Source organism: Mirounga angustirostris, unplaced genomic scaffold, assembly GCF_029215605.1.
Source record: "Mirounga angustirostris isolate CCGP_5_RB_7025 unplaced genomic scaffold, mMirAng1.0.hap1 SCAF_5, whole genome shotgun sequence".
NCBI lineage: Eukaryota > Metazoa > Chordata > Mammalia > Carnivora > Phocidae > Mirounga > Mirounga angustirostris.
In genome coordinates this window covers 175,012,733-175,038,937 of record NW_026991713.1, presented here as the reverse complement: position 1 = coordinate 175,038,937, position 26,205 = coordinate 175,012,733, and the positions used below count along the sequence as shown (strand labels likewise).

Sequence of the window (26,205 nt, the reverse complement as noted above, 5' to 3'; positions counted from 1 at the left end):
GTCCTTTGCGCTCTGGTGTGAGTTTTTATTGACTAACGCATCCAAGGAATCGAGATGGTTCGGTGGTGCTGAGCAGGAAGACGGTGGGTGCTCAGTCCCGAGGACAGTCGCCCAGCCACGGACAGTGAGTCACCGCGAATGGCAGGTCACTGCTGTAGAAGAAACCCGCAGTGCCCAGCCGGAGACAACCTGACAGGTGTGAACACCCAGGACAGCGTCCCCAACCCACACTCGCCCCTCCGGGTCGCACCTCCACAATTCCAGTGCCCTGCAGCAGGGGGCCTCGGAGGAGACCTCCTTCGGGTCAGCCTCTGCTGACAGGCCCCACCCTGACTCCCCCCCCATGGGAATTCCAGGGAAGGCCGGAGTCCGTTCCTTTTGTCCCCAGATGAGCGAGGCCCACTTGGGCTCCCATGGCCTCCAGGCAAAGCGTCTGGTTGCAGGAAGCACATTGGAGGCTTCGCCGAAGGGGCCGTGATCACAGAAGCAGCCGCAGAGAAGGGGCGCCTGGCCGGCTCGGTTGGGACAGCCTGCGGCTCTTGATCTCGGGGTTGTGGGTTTGAGCCCCACGATGGATGTAGAGATACTTAAAAATAAAATCTTAAAAAAAAAGCAGAGAAGCTGCAGGATGGGAGGTGCCTTCCTACGGGCCTGGAGAGAGGGCTCCTGCCCTGGCGTGCAGGGCTTGGGGCTGCGGCCGGCACACCCCATGTCCCCACGGCCCCTACCGCCTGATCAGACACGGGGTGGGGCGGGGTAGGGGAGGCTGGCTGGGGGCGAATGCCAGCAAGTTCTGCACGCAGACAGCTTCTCCCAGCCCTGCCAGGGGCTTGTGCCCACCCAGGAGAAAGACACCCCTCCCCAGACTTTCCTTTCAAGCTGCCAACTCTCGCTTAACTTCTGAAATTAAACCGTATTCTCGCGTCTGGCTCTGAGAAAGCATCCCAGAACAGTGCAAAGTGGCCCTGAGCCCCACAGCCAATTTCTTTGTGCGGGGGGAGAGGAGGCGTACCCCATCTGCTTGGGGACACTGGGGGTTTTGTGGAATTGGCTTCCCTGGGGCAGCATTCCTGGAAGGCTCCAGGTTCTCGTTCTGGAAAGGCGGCAGGCAGATTGGGGAGGGACAGGTGGGAAGGGGCCCCCAGCCCGCTCCGTGGCCCTCCTTGCAGACAGGGACACGTGTGGGAGCATCCACAAAGCTTCACATTTCTGGGCTGGTTCAGCCAGTGCCTCTGAAGTGGCCGTGACCTGAGGCCAGGTTCCCTCCAGGATCCACATTTAAGAACGGCTCAGACGGAAAGGCTCACTACCAACCTTGATCCTTCACACCTGCATGAAACCTGCTTCAGGTGAGGGGGGCAGGCGGCCTCAGCAGCAGACAGGGCCGCGGGCCTCGTGCGGGGCTCCGGCCGCCCTCGAGGGCGTGCTGGGGAGGCCCGGCTCCCCACTCCAACCAGTGGCTGTCTCCTGGGACCTGCTCCTGAGGGCTCTGGTGGCATTGGCCCGGACGGTGATGTGATCCCAGCCCCCCTGGAAGGAGAGAGCCTGCTCACCCACGGCTGCCGGGGTCAAGGGGAGAGACCACGCTTCCAGACTGCAGGAGATCAAGGTCCCCCGGGGGGCTTGGGGCCTCCCGCCCACCCCTGGTGACCACGCCGCCCTGGGGCCAGGTAAGCCGCCCGCATAGGCCTTGCTCACCCCGATGCCGTAGTCCCAGCCCTGGCCCTTGGGCTGTCGAGGCTGCACGCCAGCGCGATGGCACACGGTTCCCCGGCTCAGGCTGTGGCTCCCCGGGACCTTGTTGGCGATAATCCAGACCTGGAACACAGACCCGGTGAGGGCCCAGCCCCCAGCTCCGGTGGGACCGTGGGGATGACAGCGGGGAGACCAGAGCAGGAACCCAGAGCACCCCAAGCCCCCAGGGCAAGCGTCCGCCTTCGGCCCCCGCCCCACGCCCCCCCCGGGCACCCAGACCTGGTCCAGGGGCCCCACGGACACTCGGCACACGTTGTTGGACACGTGCTCCCAGCTGGAGCCCTGCGGGTAGCTGGGCGTCACCCCCTGGCGATACCACAGGTTCCCTGGAGAGAGAAGGGCCCAGAGTGTTGGGACCCACTTCGGGGTCTGGCCACGGAGACAGAGGCGGCTGTCCCCACACTTGCTGGGGCTCCTGCCGACCCAGGAAGAGAAAAGCCGGGGCCGGAGCCAGCTCCACGCCCTCCACGCTGGACGCCACCTGAGCCTCGGCATCGCCCCGCTGGGCTGGGGCGCTATCGTCGCGCTCTCCACGCATGACAAACGGAGGACAAGGAATTGTTTAAACAAATACAGAGAACAGGGTCTGGACGCGAAGCCCTGGGTCCAGTTCCGACTCTGCCCTTCTCCTGGCCCTGCTCGTCAAGAGGACAGCCGGAAAGCAGAAAAGGGAACTGGCGAGAGCCCTGCCCGCGGCCAGGCGGGTGACCTCCGCCAGCCCCAGGCTGCCCCGGGGGCAGAGCTGCCCCCCCCCGCCCCCCGCCCCACACAGCTGGGGACAGGGACTGGTTCGGAGGCTGACCTCAGGCTGACGGCCTCTCATGGTGGCTTACAAAGCTCTCGTGTCAGGGACCGGGCCTGGTGAGGGTCTTGTCCCACTAGGGTGCTCGGGGACGCCTTAGTCTCCCCTGGTGACCACTGAGGATCAGAGACAACTTGCCGTTTTCGTCCAAGGCGTAAACCGACGTCTGCCCCACGGACACCTGCTTCAGTCTCTGCTTGGGAGGGGACGGGATGTGGTACCAGCAGTCGCCTGCGGCGCAAGGTCGGACTCAGGGTGCGGCCCAGTGACCCCAAACCTGCCACCCCATGTGCTCGTGGACCACGTGGCCTCCCCTGCAGCTCGCAGGCTTGAGGCAGGAGTGGCCGGCCTCTGTCCCCAGGCCAGCCGGGCCACACACACGTGACGGGGCCCGGTGTGAGCTGAGGGCCAAGCAGAGCAAAACCCCCAACACCCCACCTCGCCCAGGGCCCACAGAGGCTGTGGCAGGTTCCAGACGGTGGGGGCCAACGGGACGATCTCGGAACAGGGACACCAAGGTGCCCAGCCTGGCACGTGGTGGACAATCCATCTTGGGGCCACCACGCACCACCACGCACCACCACGTCCTGTCCCCGTGTGGAGGGCAGCAACATGCGAGCCACCACCCGTCTGTTGGGACATCCGACATCCAGCCAAGAACAAGCCAGCGTGGCCTGCACGCCCAGAGGGTTGTAGAGCAGTCAGGAGGCCATGTAGGGCCACCCCAGGAGGGCGTCCCGAAGGGCAGGCCGTGCGCAGTGCCCACGACCAGCGATGCCCTGGGCTGGAGGCCAAGGCTGGTGAAGGGCGGCTGTGAGGGACCGCCCCGTCACTGGGATGACCGCCCCCCAGTCGGTCCCAGCGGGAGGGGGTGAGGCCTCTGGGCGTCCTGGCTTGGCCCCAGTCCACAGGCAGCCCTGGCTCCACGCTTGTCCAGCTGAACTGAACATGAAGAGAACCGTCTTCCTTCCTCCAGAAGCAGAAGCACGTGCAGCCTCGCTCCGACCAGCCCCGGCCACCCCTTGTCCCCACTCAACAACTGGCGGAGACCCTCCTCGAGAGGTAGCACTCACCAGCCGGTTGCGTGGGGGACACGGAGCCCCGGTAGAAGGCAGAGCCGTCCCTGGCGACGGCCCACACCTGGTGGCAGGCCCCGATGGAGACGGACATGAAGGGCTGGTCGGTGCCCACGTGCAGCCAGGAGGAGCCCTGGGGATGGGAGCCAGGGGGGACACTGAGGCTGCCGGGGTCCAGCCTCTGCCCCTCCCCCTGCCCAAGGTCCCAGGAGCTAGTGACCCCCTCGGGCCACCCATAGTGTCCACCTGCCCCAGGGACTGTCCTGGGCAGGCCCCGGGAGGCCTGAGCCCAGCTGGACTTGGGTCCAGAGTTCTCCTTTGGGAAGAACCTGCCGGAACCCCAGGAGGGCCCAAGGGCTGACAGGTGGGCAGGCCCAGTGGCCCTTCGGAGGCAGGGTGCTCACCGCGGGGTTGAGCTCTGACACGCCCAGGCGGCACAGCACGTCCCCCTTGTCGCTGACGGCCCAGAGGGCGATGCTGTGCCCACTTCTGTCGGTACTTGGGCTCTCTGGGATGATGGACACGTCCCCAAGGGTGATAGGGGCCACCTCCAGCCAGGGCCCACTGGTCACCAGCTTACATTTTCTGCACAGTGGAAGAGAGCAGAACCCAGGGGTCTGATGCTACGGCAGGCCACCTGCTCTGGACGCGTAGGCAGGAGGCTGCAGGTGGTAGCAGTGGGCCGCCCTTCAGCCCACACGGCCTCCGCGGGCCTGGTGGGGAGGGCCAGGAGCACCCCCAGCGCCTAAGTGGGCGCCCCTTTCCGATGGTCAGGAACGAGGGGCCTGGAGAGGCGGCCCCACCCTGCCCTGCCCCAAGCCAGGCCTCCCATCCCGACCTGCCTGTCCTGCTCAGAGCAGAGCCTGCCAGTGACATTCCTCTTATTTGTTCTTGAAAACAAACTTCAGAAACCAGAGAGCGTTGGGAGCCCAAGGGCATTTCCTGGGCTGACATTTACTTTGATTCTCTTTCCCTCCCACCTCTCTCTCTGCTTTGCTTCCATGCGGACTGGCCCAGGAGAGCCCTGTAGGAGAGGCAGGCCCACACCCCCAGCTACCGAGTCACTCCCATCTTTACCTGGCCCAGCACCTTCTCCTGACAAAATCCTTCATGGTTTTGTACCCATGGTACGAGCTGCAAGAGAAAGAAACCAAAATCAAGACCACTTTGTGGAAGTTTCCAGAAAGGGACCCTGCGTGTGTGCACGTGCACACATTCTTTTCCCACTTGTGTAGGGCAGAGCCTCCGTGTGAGCCACAGAGTGGGCTCCACAGACAGCAGGTACCCCAGGACATGAGGCTTGCCTGGCCGGGGTCTCTGGGGCTCAGGTCTCCCCGGGGTCAGGGTCTCCAGGGGCCAGGATGTGGAGGCTGCCAGACCAGGGGTTCTAGCTACGGGGCTCTGAGCCCACCCACCCCGGCACCGGGCCCATCAGAGCCCGTCTGGGGAACAGCTGAGCTGAGGCCCAGAGACAAGGGGAGGGTCAAGGCCAGGAGGCTTGGCTATGGCTGGAGGGGACGCCTGTGGGTTCCCCCGTCCGAGACACCTGCCTCATTCCCGGGCCTGGGCCTGCTCAGAGGCCCTGGCTCGGGCTCCCACAGCTCTGTCTTCCACATGGATGTGACTTGTGCCCCGTGAAGGGCCTGCTGCCCACCCGTGCCACATGCCTGCTGGCCACCAGGGCCCCCTGGCTTTGTGGACCTGTCACCCACTTTTCCCTTTGCTTCTCAGGGCGGCGCTGGCCTCACTCCACACTTTGTTCAAGCTGCCTCTTCCCCCGACACCTCCCTCCAGCACCCGTGCCCATGACGCAGGCCCTGGCCCAAAGCTCCCCAAAGCCACCCCTGACCCAGCAGCCCAGGGCACCCCCAGAACCCTCCCCCAGTGCAGCAGGGACAGCAGCGGGCTGCTGAGGGAGCCATGGCGGTCCTCCCTGAGCCCGACGCTGAGCTAGGTATGGCCGGGGTGCGGGCCTGAGCTCATCTCGGACTGGCCCCAAACCCTGCCGGCAGCCGAGGTGGGCACACGGGGGTCTGCTCCTCGGCCACAGCCGAGTGCTTGCGGGGGCTGCAGCGACCCGGGACGGCAGGGCCGGGGGCCAGGGCCCCGCCGCACGCAGAGAGGTGCTTACGCGGGGAAGTCACTGGCGTACTGCCACCCCTCCTGGTCCGTGCCCCCGGGAACGCTGAAATCCACAGACCAGTCAGAAACCTGGAAGAGAGGTGGATCAGCATGGGCGGGCCCCAGCGCCAGACCCCGCCCCACAGCCCGGAGCTCACCCAGGTCCACTGCAGGGACGGGGGCTTCGTGCCAGCCTTGGTGCACTCGTGCAGCCCTGAGGCGTCGCTCCACATATACCGGTCGGTGGGCAGGCCCCTGTGGCGGACAACGGGGGTGGTGGGGTGACGTGGAGGAGGAGAGACGGGCCAGCACCAGCTGGTGACAGACATGAGCACCTGGGCCACCTGCATCTCCAAAGGGGCCAGGGGCAAAACCGGAACTGCCCCGGGGCGGGGACAGCAACCCGCTGACCGCCCGTCACATGGGAGCCCGGGTGACCCCTGCGGCCAGGCCACCCGCCCGAGGGCTGAGAGCCCACCTCTTCCCCTCTTACGGGTCGCTGTGCCCCCAAAAGATGGTGAAGCCTTATCCCCAGTACCCATGTGACCTTACTTGGAAAGAAGGTCTTTGCAGGTGATCAAGTCAGAATGGGGTCCTTAGGGTACGCCCTAAACCAATACGACAGTGTCCTTGCTGAGTTCAAATTTCCCAAATAAGGAAAGTGATGTGAAGACGGGAGGGAGCGGACTGTCCCTCACAGCCCTCAGAGCGAAGTGGCCCTGCCCACAGCTCGGTTCTAGACGCCCCAACCTCAAGATGGGGAGAGAATGAACGTCCGTCGTTTAGATTGCCCAGTGCGTGGTGCTTGGTGACAGGAGTCGAGCCGACCCAGACACTCACAGAGCGACAGGCCCCCCACGATGGTGTCGGGCAGGTGGCCATGAGGCTCAGCTGGCAGGAGCCACGGCCCTCGGTGTGCACGCTCTGCGGGGACCAGAGAGCATGCGGCTGCCCTGTCCCTCTTCCGAAGGACAGAGGAGGAAGCGGGGACGCAAGCAGGTCGGCATTCTGCGGGGACACTACACAGCCACGCAGAGGTCTCCGGGACGTCCTTTGGCACCCTGTTTCAACTGCCTCAGCAAAACTCAAACCCTGATTTACTGGGGTGAATGGAGAAACCCACAAATATTTACACACAAGGAAATCCTTCAAGCCGCAGGTGCGACACTGAAAGGTCATGAACGATCTCCCCGTCCGAGACGGACTGGAGCTTAGATGAGCTGGACAGCCCTCGGGGACCCCACGGTGAGGCCATCACAGACCATCTTTGTGTTCCCGTCAAGACCGTGGCCTGGGCCAGGCAGGCCCCTGGCTGGCGCCCAAGCCACTCACCTGCTGGAATAGCCCGTGACGGGGTTCCAGCGCTGGTTCTCGTAGATGTAGACGCACTTCACGTCCGACTGCGTGTAGATGTTACTGGTGCTGCTGGCCAGGCCTGGGGGGAGAGGAGGCTGCCGGCTGGGGACTCAGGCTTCCGTCTGAAGCCCTGATGGCCGCAGAGAGTGGGCAGGGAGGGCCAGCAGAGAGGGGTTCACGGGCCTGGCTTGGGGTTCTCGCTGCGTGATTATTCTGCTCCTCCGTGAGCAGACCCACAGCGCATTACATCTCCTGTCCACACCACCTTGAGCTCCTGGGTCTCACACCCTGTTCTTGGCTGCCCCTCTTCCCTCCCTGTCTTCCCACTGACCAGGCACCAGGCAGGTGGGGGGCCCCACCAGCTCCATCCTTATTAACATTCACATAACATCCACCAGCCCCAATCTCCTTACATTTGTAAAATGGGAACAAACGTAATTCCTGCCTCACAAATGAGGAAGATGGGCAGTTCCCGTGGTCTTGGTGGACCACACCTGGTTCTCTAGGATTGGCCATCCCTCACTGTAGGGCATGTGGGCTGTGGCTTGGAACTTTCCACTCCAGAGTCTGTTTCTGCCTGCATTTCCCAGGAGACACAGGACCTTGCTTCCCAGAACTTGGGGAGCCAACAGGGGTTTGGCAAGGTCTCATCCCCTAAGGCATGACCCACCTATTCAGGGGCTAGAATTCAGGCCTGGGAATCAGGAGACCCAGGTCCTGGGGCCACCCCAATGTGCCCTGAGGCGTCGTCGAGGCGTCGTCTGTGAAGTAAGGGGTGGGACACAGTGGAGGCTCTGGCAGCTGCCTTTCTAGAACCTGCAAGGCCCCCAGCTCAGCTGCGGGTGCCCAGGAAGGCACACTGGAGGCCAGGCCTGGTCTCCGGGCTCTCACACCTGGAGGGTTGGCCCTGGGACCATCCTCTGTGGAGGCTGGCTGTGGTGAAGGTCACCGGTCAGCCCGCTGTCGGCTCAGGGTCAACACTGGGACAGTGGCTCCGGAGTGGGGCAGGGAAGCCAGGTGGGATTAGAGGAGGGACTGGCCCGGGAAGGCTGTGGGCAGGGCTCGGGGAGCTGGTCCCGCCAGCCTCCGTGTCCAGGCCGCTCTCACCTTGGAAGCAGCCTCCGCCGTAGCCGCCGGTGTAGACCCAGGCCGTGTGGTCGTAGCCGATGCCCCACACCACACCCCGGCCATTGGCCTCCACCACCCGCAGGTGGCCTCCCATCTGCCGCCAGAACCTGGGGCGAGCGGAGAGAGGTCACGGAGACGCGCGCCCCGGCACACCTTGCCAGTCTTCTACCCCTGCAGCACTTTGGCTCACTGGCCTCCCCTGAACATCCGATTTTGACTCCTCTTCGGTCTCAGATTGGTGGGCTGTATTAAGGACGATGGCACCTGCCTGGCTTCCCATCCGGCAGTGATCGGAGCTAACACGGCCCCAGGGTGGGCGCAGGAGACTCAGGGTTTGCAGGTGAGGGGTCGAGCCAGCAGCCCCTGTTCCTCACGGCCCCTGGGGGCCTGGGCCGGGCGTGTGGGGGCAGAAGGCAGGGCCATCTCATCTGGATGGGCCATGACTCGGGCCAGCACACTGCGGGGCCACAGCACAGCTTCCCAGGTGTGCAGAGTGCAGGGTGCCACCTGGGTCACCCTCCCGTGTGCCAAGGTCCTGCCCACTGTCCCCGGAGGCCGTCTGACTTGTCCATCCGGGTGCTGGGCACCCAGGGCCTCCAAGAACGGACGAATGAAGGGTGGACACATGCATCCACTCTCCCCTCCTGAGTGGGGCCTCCCGGTCTCACCTATGTTTCCCCTGGTCCTCAGGGGCTCAGGGGGACCGAGGGGAAGCCCTGGGTCAGAACTGGGAGCACTGTGTCTCCTCCTGGGTCCCCATCTGCCTTCCCACCCTAAATGCCAGATGCCCCAGAATGGGGCTACCAGTGCCCCCTGCGGGTGACTTCGTTCTATCCCCTGCCACCTACAGAGCCACCCCCGCCCTGTCCCCCAACACACGGCACCTACTCAGTGGCACCTACGTCCCTAGCCCTGCCAGGCTTCTGGTCCCCCTTGGGGTCCTCCAACAGGCCCAGGAAGACTCGAGTCCTGGGAACCAGCCGGCCATTCCTGTGGCTGGCCAGTGGGCAGCAAGGCCCTTCCTTCTAGAACCCGCCCTCTGGCTGCCCTGGGCTAGTGAGGGGCAGAGCTGACTCACATCTGGTCGCAGGGCAGCATGTGCTCGGAGGCCTCCAGGTCCGGGCTGGGCTCGCTCACAAAGATGTCCCCCTTGCACGTGATGGACCAGATAGCCTGTGGGGAGGGGCGGCCGTGGACCCTCCGGCTCTCGCAGCAGGACAGGTTGAGCAGGGCGAGCTGGCGCGGGGAAAGGGCCGGTCAGTGCCGGGAAGGGGCAGGACCACTGCCCTCGGAGCCCGGCCCGTCGGTCATGTGCGCTCACCCAGTCATTCATGTCCTGCTCGGTGGCGGCGGCCAGATGCACAGGCCACCTCTGCCGCGTCCTCTCGGACGTGTAGAGGGCGAAGGAGTGCTTGGTCTCATTGAGCACGGGGACCAACACCGTCACCTCGTTGAGGAACACGTGGATGTACTGTTAATGGAAGGCGGAGGGCAGGGCTGTCACCGGGGCCGAGGGGGGCCCGGGGGGCTGGGGGCACAGTGGGCCTCTGGGTGGAGCCCCTGCCGTGCTGGAGGGACAGGGATGGCCGGGGGCCCCCCTGGTTCCAGAGAGCCAGTCCTAGGGGTCCCTGGGGCCTGTGGGTTCGAGTGGTGGGCTCTGGGGCCACGCGTGCTCAGCAGGGAAGCCTAGTTCATGAACGAGTGCCTTCGTGACATTCTTGATGTCGACAAGAGCACTTGAGAACCCAACTGCCTGGGTTCGAACCCCAGCGCGGGGAGGGCGGAGGGGCTTTAAGTCCCTGAGCTGAAACCCCAGGGATGGTCAGCGGCTCCATGAGGAGGGGGCTCGCTGACGCTGCAGCAGGGGACTCCATACACCTGCCGGCCGCTGACCTGGTGCCAGACACAGTCCCCGACTGAGCACCTTGGGGCCGGTGTCCCAGGCCTGGCCCTGGGGCCCCCCTCCCCCAGGAGCCCCCCACACACCTTCTTCTCCTCGTGGACCACATAGTAGATGAAGAGGATGCTGTCCCGAGCCCCGTCGAGCCCCGTGAACTGCTCCAGGGCCACGCGGACGTCCACCCACTTGTGGGGTTTCCAGTCACACCACCACTGCAGGGCCCCCGTCTTCACCCACACCGACTGCAGCACACGTCCCAGGGGCACAGGGCAGAGTCACAGGCAGGCCCCTGGGGCCCCGGACTCTGGCCCCGTGTGTACCCGGCTCCCTAGCTTCCCCCTAATGACCAAGGTGGCGCTACCATACACCCCAAGCGAGTGTGGTCTCTGCACACCCTCCTGATTCTCAAATAGCCTGTGGGGTCGGCACTCTGACCCCATGCTCGAGCTGGGGAAACTGAGGCTCGGGGAGGTTCTGTGCCTGACCCCATGTCACTGAGGGAGTCAGTGGCAAAGCTGGGGCCCACAGCTGGTCTGCCTGGGTCTGGAGGCCCGATGCGTAGCCCCCAGGGAGATGCTCCCTGACCAGCAGCCGAGGGGCTCCGGGCCAGCCCTCAACCCCGTCCTCACTCGTCTCAAACGCCACACCCCCTTGGCTCTTGGGGTTCCTTCCGGGGGGAAGGGGACGACAGCCCTCCCCCGTCCACGCCTCCCACTGAGGCTGGTATCTGGGTCCCCAGGGCCGAGGCTGTGCCTAGAGCACAATGGGGCCTGAGTTCTGCACGGATGAGTCCAGGACTGGACTCATGTCTTCGTCCCTGAATCTACGGGGCCTGGAAGGGATGGCTTCACCTCCGAGCTCGGCGGACGGAGGAATGGATGCCTCTCTTCTCCTCCACCTCCCCTTCGGGACAGTGTACCATAGGCGCTCAGTGCATGCCAGCCGAAGGACAGTGCCTCCGGGAACTGCCCACCTGCTCCACGGCCTGCTCATAGTGCCGGAAGTGCTCCAGCTCCCGCTTGGTCCTTTCCGTGAGCTGCTGGAAGATCTGCTTCCGCCAGGCGGCGGTCTGCGCCGGCATGATGGACAAGGAGAGCGTCTGCACCGAGGGGGACAGGCCTGCAGGCCAGCGGAGCCTCAGGGCCAGGCGCCCGGCCCGCCCACAGCTGAGCAGCAGGCCAGGGCTCTTCCCTCGGCTACCCCCCCAAGGAGCACCCTCTGGGGTGCTGGGCCCTCGGACACCTGCGCTTACCCGACTGGACGGTGAACCACTTGAGGACAGCGTGGGCCTCGACGGCACAGCCTCCTCCTGACACCCAGGCCCACAGCGGGTGGTCATCGGCCCCATAGGGTTCCTCCAAGCCCAGTGGGAGGAGCCCCAGCGAGGAGAGGCTGGTGGTCTCTGGAAAGCCAGCGGCCGAGTGGCTGGGTGCTCTCTTGGGCTCCTTCAGGTCAATATTGGTCCAGGGCAGTTCGGCCGGCGTGGAGGCCGGGCCAGGGCGAGGCTCGGGCCCAGGAGTCTGAGTGGCCGCGCCAGCGACCTCCACGGCACGCTCTGTGATCCTGCCGGTGCCTGAGGCCAAGCTGTCCCTGGGGTTCCTGGGACCGTCCACAGACTCTGCAGGGACAGGCTGGTCAGGCCCTGGTCTGTCGGCTTCCAAAGAGGCGTCTGTGTCGCTCGGTGCACAGGACTCACCACTGCCCCTTACCTCGTCGCCAAAGAAGCAGCCAGCACTGGGGACAAGAGGGGCAGACCCGTGACCCCTTCGAGAGAAGGACACGTGCTGCTGTGGGCAGGCCTGGCCCGTCCGGTGTGACCCCGGACAAGCCGCAGCCGCGCCGTGTCACACGCACACGGATGGCCACCTCCCGGGGAGCTGGACAGCCCGGTCTCACCCAGGCCGATCACATCATTTATCTGGGGGTGGAAATCCGGGGGTATTATTATTTTTGTATTGTGGCAAAATACATGTGATGGAATATTTACCATCTCAAATGATGTGGCGTTAAACACACCCACAAGGTTATACAACCACCACCACCTCGTTCCAGAACTTTGTCGTCACCCCCACGTGGAAACCCTGTCCCCATTAAGGAGCCACTCTCCATACCCACCCCCCAGCCTCCACTAATCGGCTTTCTACCCCTATGGATTTGCCTCTTCTGGACACTGCATTTAAATGGCATCGCGCGGGGCGCCTGGGTGGCTCAGACGGTTAAGCGGGGCACCTGGGCGGCTGAGTCATTAAGCGTCTGCCTTCGGCTCAGGTCATGATCCCAGAGTCCTGGGATCGAGTCCCGCATTGGGCTCCCTGCTAGGCGGGGAGCCTGCTTCTCTCCCTCTGCCTCTGCCTCTCTCTCTGACTTTCATGAATAAATAAATAAATAAATAAATAAGATTAAAATAAATAAATAAATGGCATCGCGCGATATTCAGTCTTTTGTGACTGGCTTCTCTCGCTTCGTATGATGAGGTCAAGGTTCACCCACGTTGTAGCGTGACTCAGTACTCCCTTTTGTTGCTGAAAAATATTCTGTTGTATGGAAACTCCACGTTTTATTTATTCATCTGCGGATGGACATCTGAGTTGTTTGTACTTTTGGCTACTGTGAGTAACGCTTCTATAAACACTCACACACGAATTTTTGTTTCGATGTCTGTTTTCCGTTCTTCTGGGTATAGATCTAGGGGTGCGAGTGCTGGGTCACGGGGTCGCTCTATCTTAATTTCTGGAGCAACTCCAAGACTGTTTCCCACAGCGGCCACCCTGTTTACCTTCCCACCAGCACCGCATAGGGGTCCCAATCTCTCCCCATCTTGTCAACACTTGGTATCGCCTTTCTTTTTGACTACACCTCTCCGGGTCGGTGTGAAGTGGTATCATTTGTGGTTTTGGTTTCTATTTCCCCGATGACTAATGATGCTGAGCGTCTTTCCATGTGTTTGTCGGCCATTTGCGCATCTACTTGGGAGAAATGTCTATTCCAGGCCTTTGCCCTTTTTAAGTTGTCTTGTTAGTTGTAAGAGCTCTTTATATATTCTAGATGCTGGACCCTTGTCAAATATGTGATTCGCAAATACTTCCTGCCATTCTGTGGATTGTCTTTTCCCTTTCCTGATGGCGTCCTTTGATGCACAAAAGCTTTTAATTTTGATCAAACTCCAATGTCTCTATTTTTCCTTTCATTTTCGGTGCTCCTGATGTCATATTTAAGAAGCCATTGCCAAGATTAAGGTTTGGCATCAGTAGTTGTGGAAGCTTCTCAGCTGATTCCAATATCTGAGTACTACCAGCTGAGAGCCTCAACCCTCAGGTAAATGAGGAAAGTCCAGGCCCGGCAGCCTCCTGGGCCTCTGGGCATCCGGTGCAGCAGAGTGAAGACCGCCATGTTTGGGGGAGCGAAGGGATGTGGGCCAGGGTCTGGGGAGGGCCCATGCTGCTGTGGAGTGCTGTCCCAAGGGTCCCTGTGCCACAGGACTGGGCAGGTAAGCACTGCGGGCATTCGCGGTACAGAGCTGAGGTGATACCCTCCCCCCTCTCCCCGCCGGCTGAGACCCTAAGTCATCTGCCTGCAGTGACCGCCAATGGGCACAGCCGGGACTCATCCACACTCTACAAACATGACTCTCGAGGTGTGGTCCTCAGAGCTGTTAGCAGCGGGCACACCTGGGACCGAGCAAATAATGCAAAATCTACCAAATGCAAGATTCTATGGAAACAAAAGCTCTGAGGCCGGGGCCTGGACGTCTGTGCGGGGACAAGCCCTCTGGGCGTTTCTGGTGCACGGCCAAGTTTGAGGTCCCTGTTCTAGACTAGAGAGACCCTCTGTCTTCTTCTCTGCTTTCCTTTGACAGAGGGGCCTTAGCATCCACCCCAGAGAGAAGCCTTTTCTCTCCCAGGCCTTGAGACTTCAGAACCAGTGGGCCAGCCCTGTTCAGGGACGACCCCCGGCTCCAACATGGACGGACACCCCAACCTCACCCACCTGCCACCTCCCACCCTGCCCCCAGCCTGCCCCCACGGGCCACCCTCAGGCCGAGCCCTGGTACCAGGCACAGGAAGGGAGACACCTCACAGGCCCTGGCCCTTGCAGGCCGAACCTGGTTTTTCCCTGCCTCAGACAAGGCCCAGCTGCAGCCTCCCCTAGACACTGCCCACCGAGACCGCCGACAGCCCTTCCTGACCCGAGTCCTCCGTGCCCTGTTGCCCGTGGGATCACCTGAGGAGACTTGATGAGCTACCAGAGTGCGATCGGTCACTCTCTCGGCTGGCAACGATCGCCTTCCATGTTTTCCCACTGAGCTCGCTCTGGGTGACACCCTGGCGGAAGTACACGGCCCGGTCCTCACAGCCAATGCCCCAAACCTGGCACAGAGGGAGGCACGGCTGGGTGGGAGGCCAGCACAGACCGGAAGGATCCCTTCCCTTTAGTGGTGTGGGGGTGAGCACCCCAAGGCTAAAGGACATGTCTGCAAATGCAGGCAGGAGTCCCCCCCCATACGTGCAGTGGGGGTGTGAGCACACAAAAGTGTTATGGCTGGGAGGGTTGGTGGCGGGGGGACGCGGGTGCACAAGCCAGATGCAGGGAACAGAGGCCAGAGAGGACCGGGGGAGAGCAGAGCACCAAGCTCAGAAGTGGGGACCCTGTCCTGGCTCCCCGACCTCAGGCAGACCCTGGGCTTTGGGCTGACAGAGCCCAGACGAAGTGGTGGTGCCGTTGGGTATTGCACTGGGACACAGAGTCCACCCACGTCCCCATCTTCCATGTAGCTTCTGGTGGGAAGAAAGCTGCTCCCCAAGTGAACCCAGAGAATTGGCTGGGTCTTTTTAAAGATGCAAGATAGCCTCCTTGATCTGGTGGCTGGGCAGGCATCCTCCCCTCTGCCTTTGGGTGCTGAGGAAGGAAGGTGTGCCGAGCAGCTGACGGGCCCAGGGAGCAGCCCATTTTGGGCCCTGGCTTATGGGGGAGCCTAAAGGGCCGCAGCCTGCCCCGGGTGGTCCCAGGTGGCCTTGCTGGGAGGGCCGTGGTGTCTCCATCACTTGGCCATGGCAGGCTGGCCCCCGTCCTTGGTCCCCCTGGGCACCAGCCAGCGCCTGTCTTGCCCCGACTGTTGTGTACCCTGCTGACCGGGGTGGGTGGGAGGAGGGCATGGGGGCACAGAGAAGGCCAGCACCCCTGGGAAGAGCTTCTAGGCCAGTGCTCTGGGAAAGGAGTCACCTTCCCACAGTCAGTCTTCAAAGCAGCCAAACCTCATTATCTATAAGGCCGCCACGCTGTACAAACTATGATGTTCAAGAGATGCTGTGTCTATAAGGCTGGGAAGATAAGTTTCAGTCTTCACTTACTGAGTGATTTTGCCCAAATCATTCTCAACAAAACCCTTCGGGTCTCCGGGGCACGCGCCCTTGGTCCGTGCTCACCGCTACAGCGCTGAGCATCCTGAGGGAAGGGGCCTGGGACGAGCAGGGGCTGTGGGACCCAGGCGGAGAGAGCGCCCTGGGTGCCCTTGCAGGCCGGGAGCCTGAGGAGCGGCTGGGCACCCTCCCCCGCCCCCGGCTGGCATCATGGAAGCAGCAGGAGCCCCTGAGACCTCGGCTATGGATGAGCCGCTGACCCCGGAGGTTGGGATCCACGGCTCGGAGTCCCATGCACACCTGGTCGTTCAGCCCCACGTTCACCATCATCATGTCTCCAACCATCTCGATCCAGCTGGTGCCACAGGGATTGTGTGAGTTGACGCCTCTTCGGAACCACACCTGAGAAAGTCAGAAATCGACAGGCCCCCTTGGAGGGTCACTGAAACAGAAGAGGGTGTTCAAAGGCTCTGGAAGAACAAATGAATAATTTGGTCCTTTGGTTCATGCCACAGATGAGCAGAGCACATCACTGAGAAAGGCGACGTGATCCAGGTCCCTCTTCCCCACACCCCTGCCACATCCCCTCTGGGCTTGGCACTGTCCCACAGAGTTGAGGGTCAACCTGCCCTCAGCCATACCTATCCTGGTGGTTTCTTGTCTCGTCTCTGGCAGAGAGCACTGCCCCTCCAGGAGACAAAGCTGCATGAAACTTTCTAGAATGTTCTACCAGTTCAGCACCTCTTGGCACCAGGGAGGAGCAGCAGCTATCTCCCTGCACACAAAGCCAGGAGGTGGGCCTTCTCCTGGGCAATGTCTGCATCTCGAAAGCAGGCACTGACCTGTGAGCTTGGTGAGTGACATCTCACCCCCATGGACCTCTATGCAGTCCCCATCTTAGCCTGACATCTTGGAAAATGTCATTTTGTCCAATCAAGCTTGCTTCTGTGTAAGATAACAGCCTTAACGATGTTATTTAGAAAAACCATTTTTTCCAAACCTATCAGGAGATAAATAACATATTTTGGATCTATTCTCACTGCTTTATGAAACAGTCTCTTTAAGCCTAACTTTTCTCGGGGCACCTGCCTGGGCTTAGTTGGAAGAGCGTGCGACTCTTGATCTTAGGGGTCATGAGTTTGAGCCCCATGTTGAATGTAGAGAATACTAAAAAAAAAAAAAAAAAGATAAAAGAAAACACCTGATTTTTTTCATGTTAACTTATAAAAATACACATGATCCAACCAAATTTCCCTCAAGCCCACATGTGGCCCTGTGGCTGACCGCCCCCACCCCGGCCATGCTCCCCACGACTATCCTTCCTCACTCTGGATGGCCATGTGAGCAAGACCCTAGCAGTTCTGAGACTCAGAGAGGATCACGCATTATTAGCACTCACGTGTTTAACCACAGTTCCTGAGGCAGGATGCGGGGAGGTGACCGGTTAAATGAGAAACCCTCAAACCCCTTTTTTAACAATTTCTAGACTGCCTAAAATGTCTCCTTGACCCAAAGAAAGTTTGCACAAACATCCATCTGAAGACTGAGCAAATGGCTCATATAAATACAAGGTTCTGCTCATTGGATGCATTGTGTTCTGAGAGGGGCTTAGGGGTTTGGGGAGGTGGATGCTTCAGGTGATGGGAGCTTTGGGCTCAGGGACCTTCTGCATGGACACAGACTCAGATGTGTGGGGGATCCATCCCCTGGGATGCCTGTGAGGTGGGGTTAGAGAGACCATGGAAGCAACCTGAAATCTGCTTATTTTATTGGACTTTCTCTGTTAATGTAAAAATGACAAGCACTGAGAGCAAAGGGGTATATTCAGTTAGTGAAGGATTTCAGAAAACTGGCATCTGACTATTTGAAATGTCATGGCCTACTGAGTTGTTCTGCACTTGGTATGGGGGTGCGGGCATATTGTGGAGATCATCAAGGCCTTCAACCCCAGAAAGTGCGTGGTGCTTGGCTGGATCTGCTCTAAGGGGTTGAGACCACACTTGCAAGAATAAAAAACCACACAGCCCTCAACACTGAGCCCTGGGTTCCCATATGGGCCAGTGATTCCTTTCAAGAAAAAGAAACGAAGGAAGAAAAGAAATTAAACAGAGCCCTTGGCCCCAGCCCCCAGTGACGCCATCTTACTTTCCGGTCCTTGGTGATGGCCCAGACCACGCCAACTCCCACGGAGACATGCACGATCCCGTTTTCAGAGGTGGGAGGCTCCACTATGGACCAGGAACTTCCTACCCAGCCCCAGAAGAAGGAACAGGTGGCCCCCATCAGCAAGAGCACTGGGGAGAAGCTGGGCGTCCCCTGCCTCTCCCTATATGGGGCATAGGGCTGCCCACCTTTGGGATTGTTCCTGTTGATTCCTTCCCGGACCAAGGCCTGCCCCTCCCAGAGCGTGACCCACAGGAGGTCGTGGGGCCCACAGCTGATCTGCACCGCCTCCCCTGGGGTGTCCACGAGGGACCACGATGAGCCTTCGGGGTTGGGGTGGCTGACGTCCTCTCTGTACCACACCTGGATGGCAAAGAAACCCACGGCAGGGTCAGAGGGTCCGGCCAGGGCTCCGAGGCTGGCTGTGTGCCTGAGTGTACACCTGAGCCAGGTGTAGAGTCTCTGGGGCCAGGGGGCCCTGACTGTCCAGACTTGCTCTCCCTGCCCCCACTGCCATCCGGATCCTCACGCCAGATTAGATGCCCCCCTCCCCTGCTAGAAAATGTAATCCTGGATTTCAGTCATCCTGGGAGACAAACCCCTTTGGATCATCTGCTTGCAAGAACCCCTTCCCCATGGGCGCCTGGGTGGCTCAGTCGTTGAGTGTCTGCCTTCAACTCAGGTCATGGTCCCAGGGTCCTGGGATCGAGCCCCACATCGGGCTCCTTGCTCTGCGGGGAGCCTGCTTCTCCCTCTCCCACTCCCCCTGCTTGTGTTCCCTCTCTCGCTGTGTCTCTTTCTGTCAAATAAATAAATAAAATCTTAAAAAAAAAAAAAAAAAAAACCCTTCCCCATTCACCTAGGGCCCCAGTTAGACCTCTGGCCCCAGCCTGGTGTCCTCTGCCCCCTAGTGGCCATGTACTCTCAGTACACCGTCTCTAGGGAAAGTGGGGTCCTTGACGGTTAAACGGGAAAACCCCCAAATCCCTTTCATACGAATGTTTAAAATGTCCACTTCTTTTCCCCCTTAACCTGAAAGCGATGAACATAATAAAATATTTAAGACTGAGCCACCTGGTCATGTTGTCCAAACTGGCTCGTGTCGTCTGGAGGGGGCTACATCTTGCTGCAAGGTGCAAGAGGGCTGGGGACCACCTCCCAGCCTGTCTTCACACTGGGGACCACGGCTTCCCAACCCTTTACCTCACCCTTACAGCTCACACTGCAGAACCACGCCTGGGCAGCCTCCCTCTGGTGGTTTGGGGGCCCCTCTGTCTCTCTCTCCAGCTCCTCCTGGAGCCCAGGGTCCTAGTCATACCTTTCATGGCCCCCAGGAATGGTGCAGGGCGACACCAGCTAAGGGCCGGCACTCAGTGCACACTGCTCTCCCGCCCCTGTTCTCCCCTCTCTGCATCCAGGTGGTCATGGCCCCTCAAAGGGGGCTCTGTCACAGGCCAGCGCCCCACCATCCTTCAGCATGGCTCAGAGAAAACCCGCAACTATGGCTGACCTAAGCCCAGGCCAAACAGGACCCAGAGGTAAGCCTGATCCAAACCTACTGTGTCTATTCTGAAGCCAACCAGAGAATTTGGGTGAATTTGTGATAAAGACGACTGGATAGATGAAGTCTGCTCTAAAACCACAGCTGAAGTGTTCAGTCACCTGCAGGCAGGACCACCTACGTTGCTCCTGCCATCAGGGGCTGGCTTTACTCTTTAGTTCATAAACTCCCTGAGAGAAGAATCTCCTCTCCTCTCTAAATATCCATCCACCTACACACACACACACCCACCCACCCACCCACCCACTGACCTCCCCACTTACCCATCGTCCATCCACCTACCCACTCACCCATCCATCCACCCACCCACCCACTTACTCATCCAACACCCACCCGTCTGTCCACCTGTCCATTCACCTGTCCATATGTAAATCCCTCCCCCCATCCACAATACTATTGGAGACTGCTGTGTGGGAGCCACCAGAAGGGAACTGGCAGGGAGCTCAGAATCAGTCTAAGGAGACACTCTTGATGGCATCTGAGCTCAGGGTGGGCACTGATCAATGCTCTCGGAGCTGAGAAGGGTCAGGCCAGGACCAGGCATGAGGTGGGATGTCAGAGGCTTCTGGGAGGAGCAGGACCACAGGACAGCAGGATTCACAGGAGGGGTTCCTGTGGGGACCCCAGTAACATGCCGCCTTGCCTGCTCAGGGTAGTCCCCGCTGTCAGGACAGGAGGTGAGGAGGGCAGCCCCCTCACCCTTCTTCCACCCCTGGGAGGACACCTGAAGGCCAGTCTCTCCTGCCCCGCTCCTGCTGTGGCCAGCCTCCCTCAGCCCCCTCCCATCCTAGGCTCAGGGGGACACGGGCCTTACCTTTCCCTGCAGAGACACAGCCCACACGGACAGGCGGCCCACGGGCTCGTCTGTGATTTCCCACCCCCCCACAGAGAGGTCATTGAAGGGGTCGGGCAGTTGCTTGGGGTCCTCCTTCGAAGGGATCTGAAACAAGGTGTGTGGCAGAGCTGGTCAGTACCTGTGGGCACCTGGCCAGTAGATGGCACTGTTCCCCTCCCGGTGGACACCTGAGCGGTGCACCCCTCCAACGCTCCCTCCCACCTCCCAGCACACTGCCTTCCATTCTCCAGCTCGGCCCACAACCGCCTGACTTTATGGAGAAGGCAACATTAGGACAGAGAGCTCCTGGCCCTGGGTCCCCTCTGCCCTGTTCTCCCTCTCTCGGGGACCAGGCCTGGGCCGCTATCCCCGAGGGGTCACTGCTGCTCCAGCCTGGAAGACAGACGTACAAGCAAGGTCTCAGGTCTGTGCCTTGCGGTGGCCCGACCGTTGTGACTCTGTCCCCTCACCCTTCGAGAAGGGGGCCGATCACAGAACCTGGTCCTGTGGTGTAAGCCCTCCATGATGCTGGTCATGGGAGGTACCCTGCTCTCTGGGCTGCTCCCAGGGCAAGGGGCTGGCAGGCTGGGCTAGCGGCCCCACCTCATGGACCTCCAGAGGGGTCTGGTGAGGGTCCAAGGCCCTCCTCTTATGCAAGGCCACACAGGACCCTAGTCCAGGCCTCCTATCCCTAAGTTGGAAAGTTTTTTGGGGTCACGGGGACAACACAAGGGTCGGAGTGGTTCCTGTGGGAGTTGGGGGAAGGAAGAGGTATACAGACGGAGCCTCAGTCTGGGACAGAACCACCTGGAGGCCAGTCAGGTCATGTTCTATGCTGTCCTGGGCCACGGTCTAGTCTGGCTTCCAGTATGGCCAGCTCCCAAACGAAGGAACACACAGTACCACGGTGTTCTTGGGACAGGGTCCCATGCGACCCTCCCGACAGCGAGACGGCTGTCGGGGCGCTGCCCTGTCCCCCACGCCCCCCCCCCCCCCCCCGGGCCCCACTGCGGCGTAGACCTTGGCCCAGGCGTCCCGGGACTTGTATCTCCTGTAGCGGATCCACCTCCGCCGCCGCACACAAGAATTCCACTTCTTGTCCCTCGTGTAGGTGGCGGGGAAGTCGATGGCGTACGTCCACCCCTGAAAGACCACGCGGAGGGAGGGGGGTGCTCTGTAAGGCTCCCGGGGAAGGACGGAGCCGGGGCAGGCGGGGAGCAGGGTGGAAGAGGGAGGGAGACAGTGGTATGAGCCAAAGCCCCAACAGCCACCTACCCTGAGCAGGGAGCGGGAGCATGCAGGGCGCCGGCTGGGGCGCTGGGGACGGCGCGGGGCGGGGGGGGGAGGGGAGGGGGGCGGGGATGGGTCCAGCCCCAAGCACTCCTTCCCCACAGGGGAGCCCCAGCGGGAACCGAATTCACCTACCCCTTTCTCGGTGGGCTCCCCTCCAAAGTTCTCATCCACGTACCAGTCCGACTCCCACTCCCAGTGCCGCGAGGGCAGGGCCACCCCGTCCAGCGGCCGGTGCTGGAGGCCACTCACGTCACTCCACTGCCGGCGGTCACTGGGCAGGAACTTCTCACAGAAGCCACCCACGGGGTTCCAGCGCTGAGGGCCGGGAAGCAGAGACGGGCCTGAGGCCTGCCGCCGGCCCGGGAGAGTGGGACCCCGCCACTAGGGGGCCTTCCTGCTGATCCCCAGGATGGAGAGGGGGCAGAGGCTCTGCCCCGAGCGCAGGATCAGGGCCTCCCCAGGGCTCGTCACCGAGGGCCAGCACTTGGGCATGGCCCCCAAGGGCAGAGAACCTGCTGCGGGCCACGGAGCCCCGAGGGGCAGGCAGCAGAGGTCAGGTCCAGGTCCCGGGCTCCTGGAAACCACCTGGAGCCCACCCTCGTGCGCACCTGGCCAGCCTGCCTTTATAAAGACACAACGGGGGCTCCGAACGCTATAGAACCCAGACTGGAAGCAGAATGCAGGACACGAACGTCTGGGGCGGGCCGACTTCCTTCCCAGAAAACCGACCCGAGGCGGCCACCCAACACACGTGGCCCCACCTGATTCTCATAGGCCTCCTCCCGGCGGCGGATGGGGACGTCGCTGGCGCACACGTAGACGTAGACCTGGTTGTCGCAGGCGATGCCCCAGCAGCACTGCGTGGTGGCGCTGACGCGCTTGAACTCCAGCGGGCTGTCCCTGCAGAGCTCCCAGTACTGGCCCGCCGTGGACAGCGTGTACACCTTCCCGAAGAGATCCACGGCCCACAGCACCGAGTTGGGCATGGCCGCGGCGGCCCGGGGAGAGCTGGAAGCAGGGGGCCGGGTCAGTGTCCGCCCCAGCTCCCGGCGCCGGAGCCTAGGGCACGTTTTCCTTGCTTGTTCTTGCTTGCCCTCTAATGACGGGCATTCTTTTCAAACGTAGAAAGACGTACAGAGGGGAAAAAAAATTGCATCTACCTCCCCAAATCTAAAGCATATCGTTATCTGGTCACATCTCCTCCCGATCTTTCTTGTCAAAAGAATAACGGCAAAGTCGTGGATTTAGTTCGATCCTATGCCCATCGCTGCCTCCCCAGGAGGCCTCTGCCCCACGGTGGGCAGATCCCCTCATTTATGCTGGTCTTACTGCTGACAATCCTATACGGGTTTGGTAAAAGCATCCCCATGGGTCTGGCACCCCAGCCAGGTCCTGCGGGAGCCCTGCAGCTGCATGGCGGGGATGTGAGGATCCCGTCTTGGACCCCCTCTGCGTGACCACCACCCTCCCCTCCTTAGCCCCTCCCCATCTGCCATCCTCCACTCCTGCTCCTTTTTCTGTCCTCTTCCTTTCTGCCCTGCCCCCCCCCACAAGGCGATTGGTAAGTTCTATCACTGGCCACGCCCACACCTCCAGGGCTGACTGTGCTGGTACTCCCCGGGGTCCGATTCCTGGAGCCTGGCTTCTGGTAGGGTCAAGCCTCCTACCAAGGCAGGGCCACAAGGTCAAAACCTCAGCAGCGAAACAGAGCAGCTGGATGACAACGGCCTGGGGGTGGGGGGCAGTGAGAAGTTCTGCCTACACTGCCCCAGGGCCAGGAAGGAGGGAAGAGCTACTGGGAGACGGGCAGTGGTAGGCCGGGTGCCTCGAGGCTGCTGGGCCAGGCTGTGGGCGCTTGGGACAGTGTGACGGATGCAAAGTGGCTGAGAACAGGAGCATCTGCTACAGGCACATAGGCTTTTCTGGAACAAAGCGTGTCTTACAAACACCAAGAAGAGAGCAGGCTGGGGAGGAAGTAACCAAGGGATGAGGAAGAAGGGAAGCAGAAGGAATAGGAGCCACACGTTGGGAGACACCCCAGAACCGTGACCTCTCCGCCCTGGTACTTCGTCCCGGTCAAACACATGGGAAGTCACAACACCAGCCTTCTGGAGCCATTTGAAAACCGGTATCTGCATCCAGATGGAAGAGCTCTGGTAACCCCAAGACACCCGCTCGCTCCTGCCTGGCCAAGCCTGGGGGTCCGCTCTCCCCCTCTGGCATCTGCACTGTGGGCTGTTGGAATCTGGGTCCGGGCTCCATCCCTCCCTGGCACCACCGGGAGCCGACTAACCTCTCTATGCCTCGATTTCTTAATTCGTTAAAGGCGGAGAGGAATGCCGACCTACTTACGAAGTCGTTGTAAGGATGAAGTGAGATAATACAGGTATGGAGCCTGTGATAGGGGCCGGTCCGTGGCAAGAACTCCATGAGCATTACTGGTGTCGTTCATTACTTGGCACCTGCTATTACACACTACCGCTGATCTATCCCTTAGAAAACAGAAAAAAATCAAATCCCCTCCTCCTCAGCCTGAGTCTTCAGCCTCTTCATTTCCAAAGCACCTAACAGTACTCTGCACATAGTGGGTGCTCACCCAAAGTTTATCGATAATCACCACCACCTCCATCCATGGCACGGCCAACTCCCTGAGCTAAGATGGAAATACTGCTCCAGGGAAGCCAAATATCACCAATGACTTAAGGTTTAAGGTAAGGTCATGATAGGTGGATAGATATGGGATAAAACAAGTATAGTAAAAGATCAATAGTAGAATTCAGGTGGGGGCATAAGGGCGTTTACTGTATAATACTTTAAACTTGGCCATGTGTTTGAATATCCTCATCATAAACTGTTGGGGGGAAAAGTAAGAATTATGGGGGTAAAGGGAATGCTGGCTCCTGTGATGTCATGTGAATATAAATCCATCTCTCAGGCCAACAGTTCACTGTATAAGAAACCAGTGAAGTCAGGCCATCTCTAGGTTGAGCTCAATGAATAGTGACTTCCGCTTACTCGATACACTTCCCTTCAGAGAAATGACTAAGCACTAATTTCCAAATAGACACAACTGAACCTTCTGGGCAGCTAACAAAAGACCCTACTGCAGAGAAAGGACAGGATGGGGGTTTATGTTTGCAAAGTCCCTTCAGAGTGGACACACAGGCACCATCGCCTCCTGGCTAAAGAGGATAGGGGTGAACATCCTTGGCCAGCCTCACCCCCTTTCTGCTCGTGCCAGGATGCCACCCCAGCTCCCTATATACCAATTCCTGGCTCTGAGGTGACCAGGTAATCAGTCCAGGGACACTGGGTCACTGGGTCAGAGGACTCTCGAAAGGGAGGCTTGAGCATTAAGTCCCATGATTCTGGGATCCTGGGATTTCTTTGTTTTGTAGGGCCAGAGAGAATACTTTCCAAGAAAGCAACCTTGGATTCACCAAGAATTTTTGTACAATGAATTCCAGGTGGACCTTCAGTCAATCCACTTGGAGGTCACCTGCTCACCATCCTCAGAGCCAACTACCTTTCTGTGCAGGTTTACTAATAGATCCCTTCAGAGACCAAAAGGTCCTCCAGGGAAGGTGAGGGTGGGGAAAGTAGGGCCGGGGTATGGCAGAGAGAGGGACACAAGGGACCAAGGGAGCTCCCGAAGCATCTATTTCCCTGCATCTGCCTTAGGGCTCCTTCCCGAAAGGTTTCCTGTTGGTTTTTCTATTACACCCTGTCACTCCCACCCCTTGAGCAAACACAGAGCCCTGACTTCTGACGGTTGCTTACTGCCTGCCACTTGCGGGGGCTGTTGGAAAGCGACATCAGGGTCCCAAGATGCGGGAGAAAATGGCAGGACATGCCCGGTAGTTGAGTCCTTCCTGAAGCAGGGTCGGCTGGCCGCACTGGGCAGGAGATGCCCTGAGCCGGCAATCTGGGGACGAACTCCACCCCATCCCACCCCGCATCATCGCGGCCGGGTCAGTCTGCTTTCATTCCGGTTCCGTGCACTTGGGCGACAGGTGGGCCCCCTGCCCGGCCACCAGGGGCATAGTCGGAGCGCCCGGCCCTCACCATCTGCCCGTGCTAATCCCACAACACGCAGATTTGCTCCTACCGCTGCCTCGGGGAGGGACAAACGCGCTCCTCGCAGGCGATCCTCTAAATCCGCAGGCCCCAGCAACCCGCTCCCCAAGTCGCTCCAGCGCAAAGGCTGGAGCGGGGGCGTCACCGGGCGTTCTGGGGGATGGCGACGGCGCCCCGCACGGTGTGCAGGAAAGCGCACGAGCACAACCTCTCCCACCCAAAGCGCCGCGGGGAGAGGAGGATCCCCAGGCCTCCGCCGCCCCAACCCGCCCGGAGAGGCCGGGCGGTGCCGCCGCCGCACTCACCTGGGCTGGCGCCCGGCGGGCGGAGTCGCGGCGATCGCTCGTCGGCGGCCGGGCTAGCGGGTCGGCCCTCCCCCGGCTGCCAGGGCTAGGGGGCGGGCAGGAAGCGGCCGTCAGGCCCGCGCCCATTGGCCGGCCTCGCCGTGACGCAAGGCCGGGCGCGCGCGATTGGCTGCGGCGCACCGCGTCACGCGCCCGCCTGGGGGTCGCGCGCCCACCCACTTCCGGGCTCGGGGTGGAGCAGGGGCCGCGGCCGGCTGGTGCGGCGAGGTTTCCGCGCGCTCCCGGGGGCCAAGCGGGCCCGCGGACCACCGACGCCCCCAGAACCTCCCGCCGCCACCAACCCCGAGACCCCCTGCCGCCCCCCAGAACCCGGCCCGTCGTTTCTTCGGGACCCGCCCGCCGCCTCCCGGCACCTGCCCGCCAGCCTTGTGTTCTCAGGACGGAAGGCGAGGAGGGGGCGGCGGGGAGGGCCCGAG

General features: G+C 61.0%; 1 protein-coding gene across 9 annotated transcripts; it reads right to left on the bottom strand.

Annotated features, from left to right (window-relative positions):
• Window positions 1–4: 4 nt before the first annotated feature.
• Window positions 5–25,876, bottom strand: TECPR1 (tectonin beta-propeller repeat containing 1). 9 transcript variants are annotated; one of them, XR_010412028.1, is made up of 26 exons: window positions 25,730–25,874; window positions 22,109–22,355; window positions 21,480–21,662; window positions 21,075–21,197; window positions 20,034–20,159; window positions 17,847–18,021; window positions 17,641–17,741; window positions 15,796–15,897; window positions 14,360–14,505; window positions 11,391–11,872; window positions 11,112–11,257; window positions 10,225–10,380; window positions 9,560–9,709; window positions 9,317–9,474; window positions 8,218–8,345; window positions 7,087–7,189; window positions 5,913–6,009; window positions 5,765–5,844; window positions 4,711–4,767; window positions 4,038–4,218; window positions 3,631–3,766; window positions 2,696–2,788; window positions 1,975–2,081; window positions 1,699–1,818; window positions 1,315–1,530; window positions 5–600 (listed from the first exon to the last, which is right to left on the bottom strand). XR_010412028.1 is itself a non-coding variant. In XM_064593302.1 (26 exons), exons 2-25 carry the CDS (start codon window positions 22,331–22,333, stop codon window positions 1,346–1,348), a joined length of 3,522 nt encoding a protein of 1,173 aa, XP_064449372.1. In that variant the 5' UTR covers window positions 22,334–22,355; window positions 25,730–25,875; the 3' UTR covers window positions 5–600; window positions 1,315–1,345. The 9 variants fall into 9 exon arrangements, 7 of the variants coding, with proteins under 7 accessions (XP_064449372.1, XP_064449371.1, XP_064449373.1 ...); XM_064593302.1 differs by having other exon boundaries at window positions 2,696–2,750; window positions 25,730–25,875; XM_064593301.1 differs by having other exon boundaries at window positions 5–1,530; window positions 2,696–2,750; window positions 25,730–25,875.
• Between the last annotated feature and the right edge of the window lie 329 nt (window positions 25,877–26,205).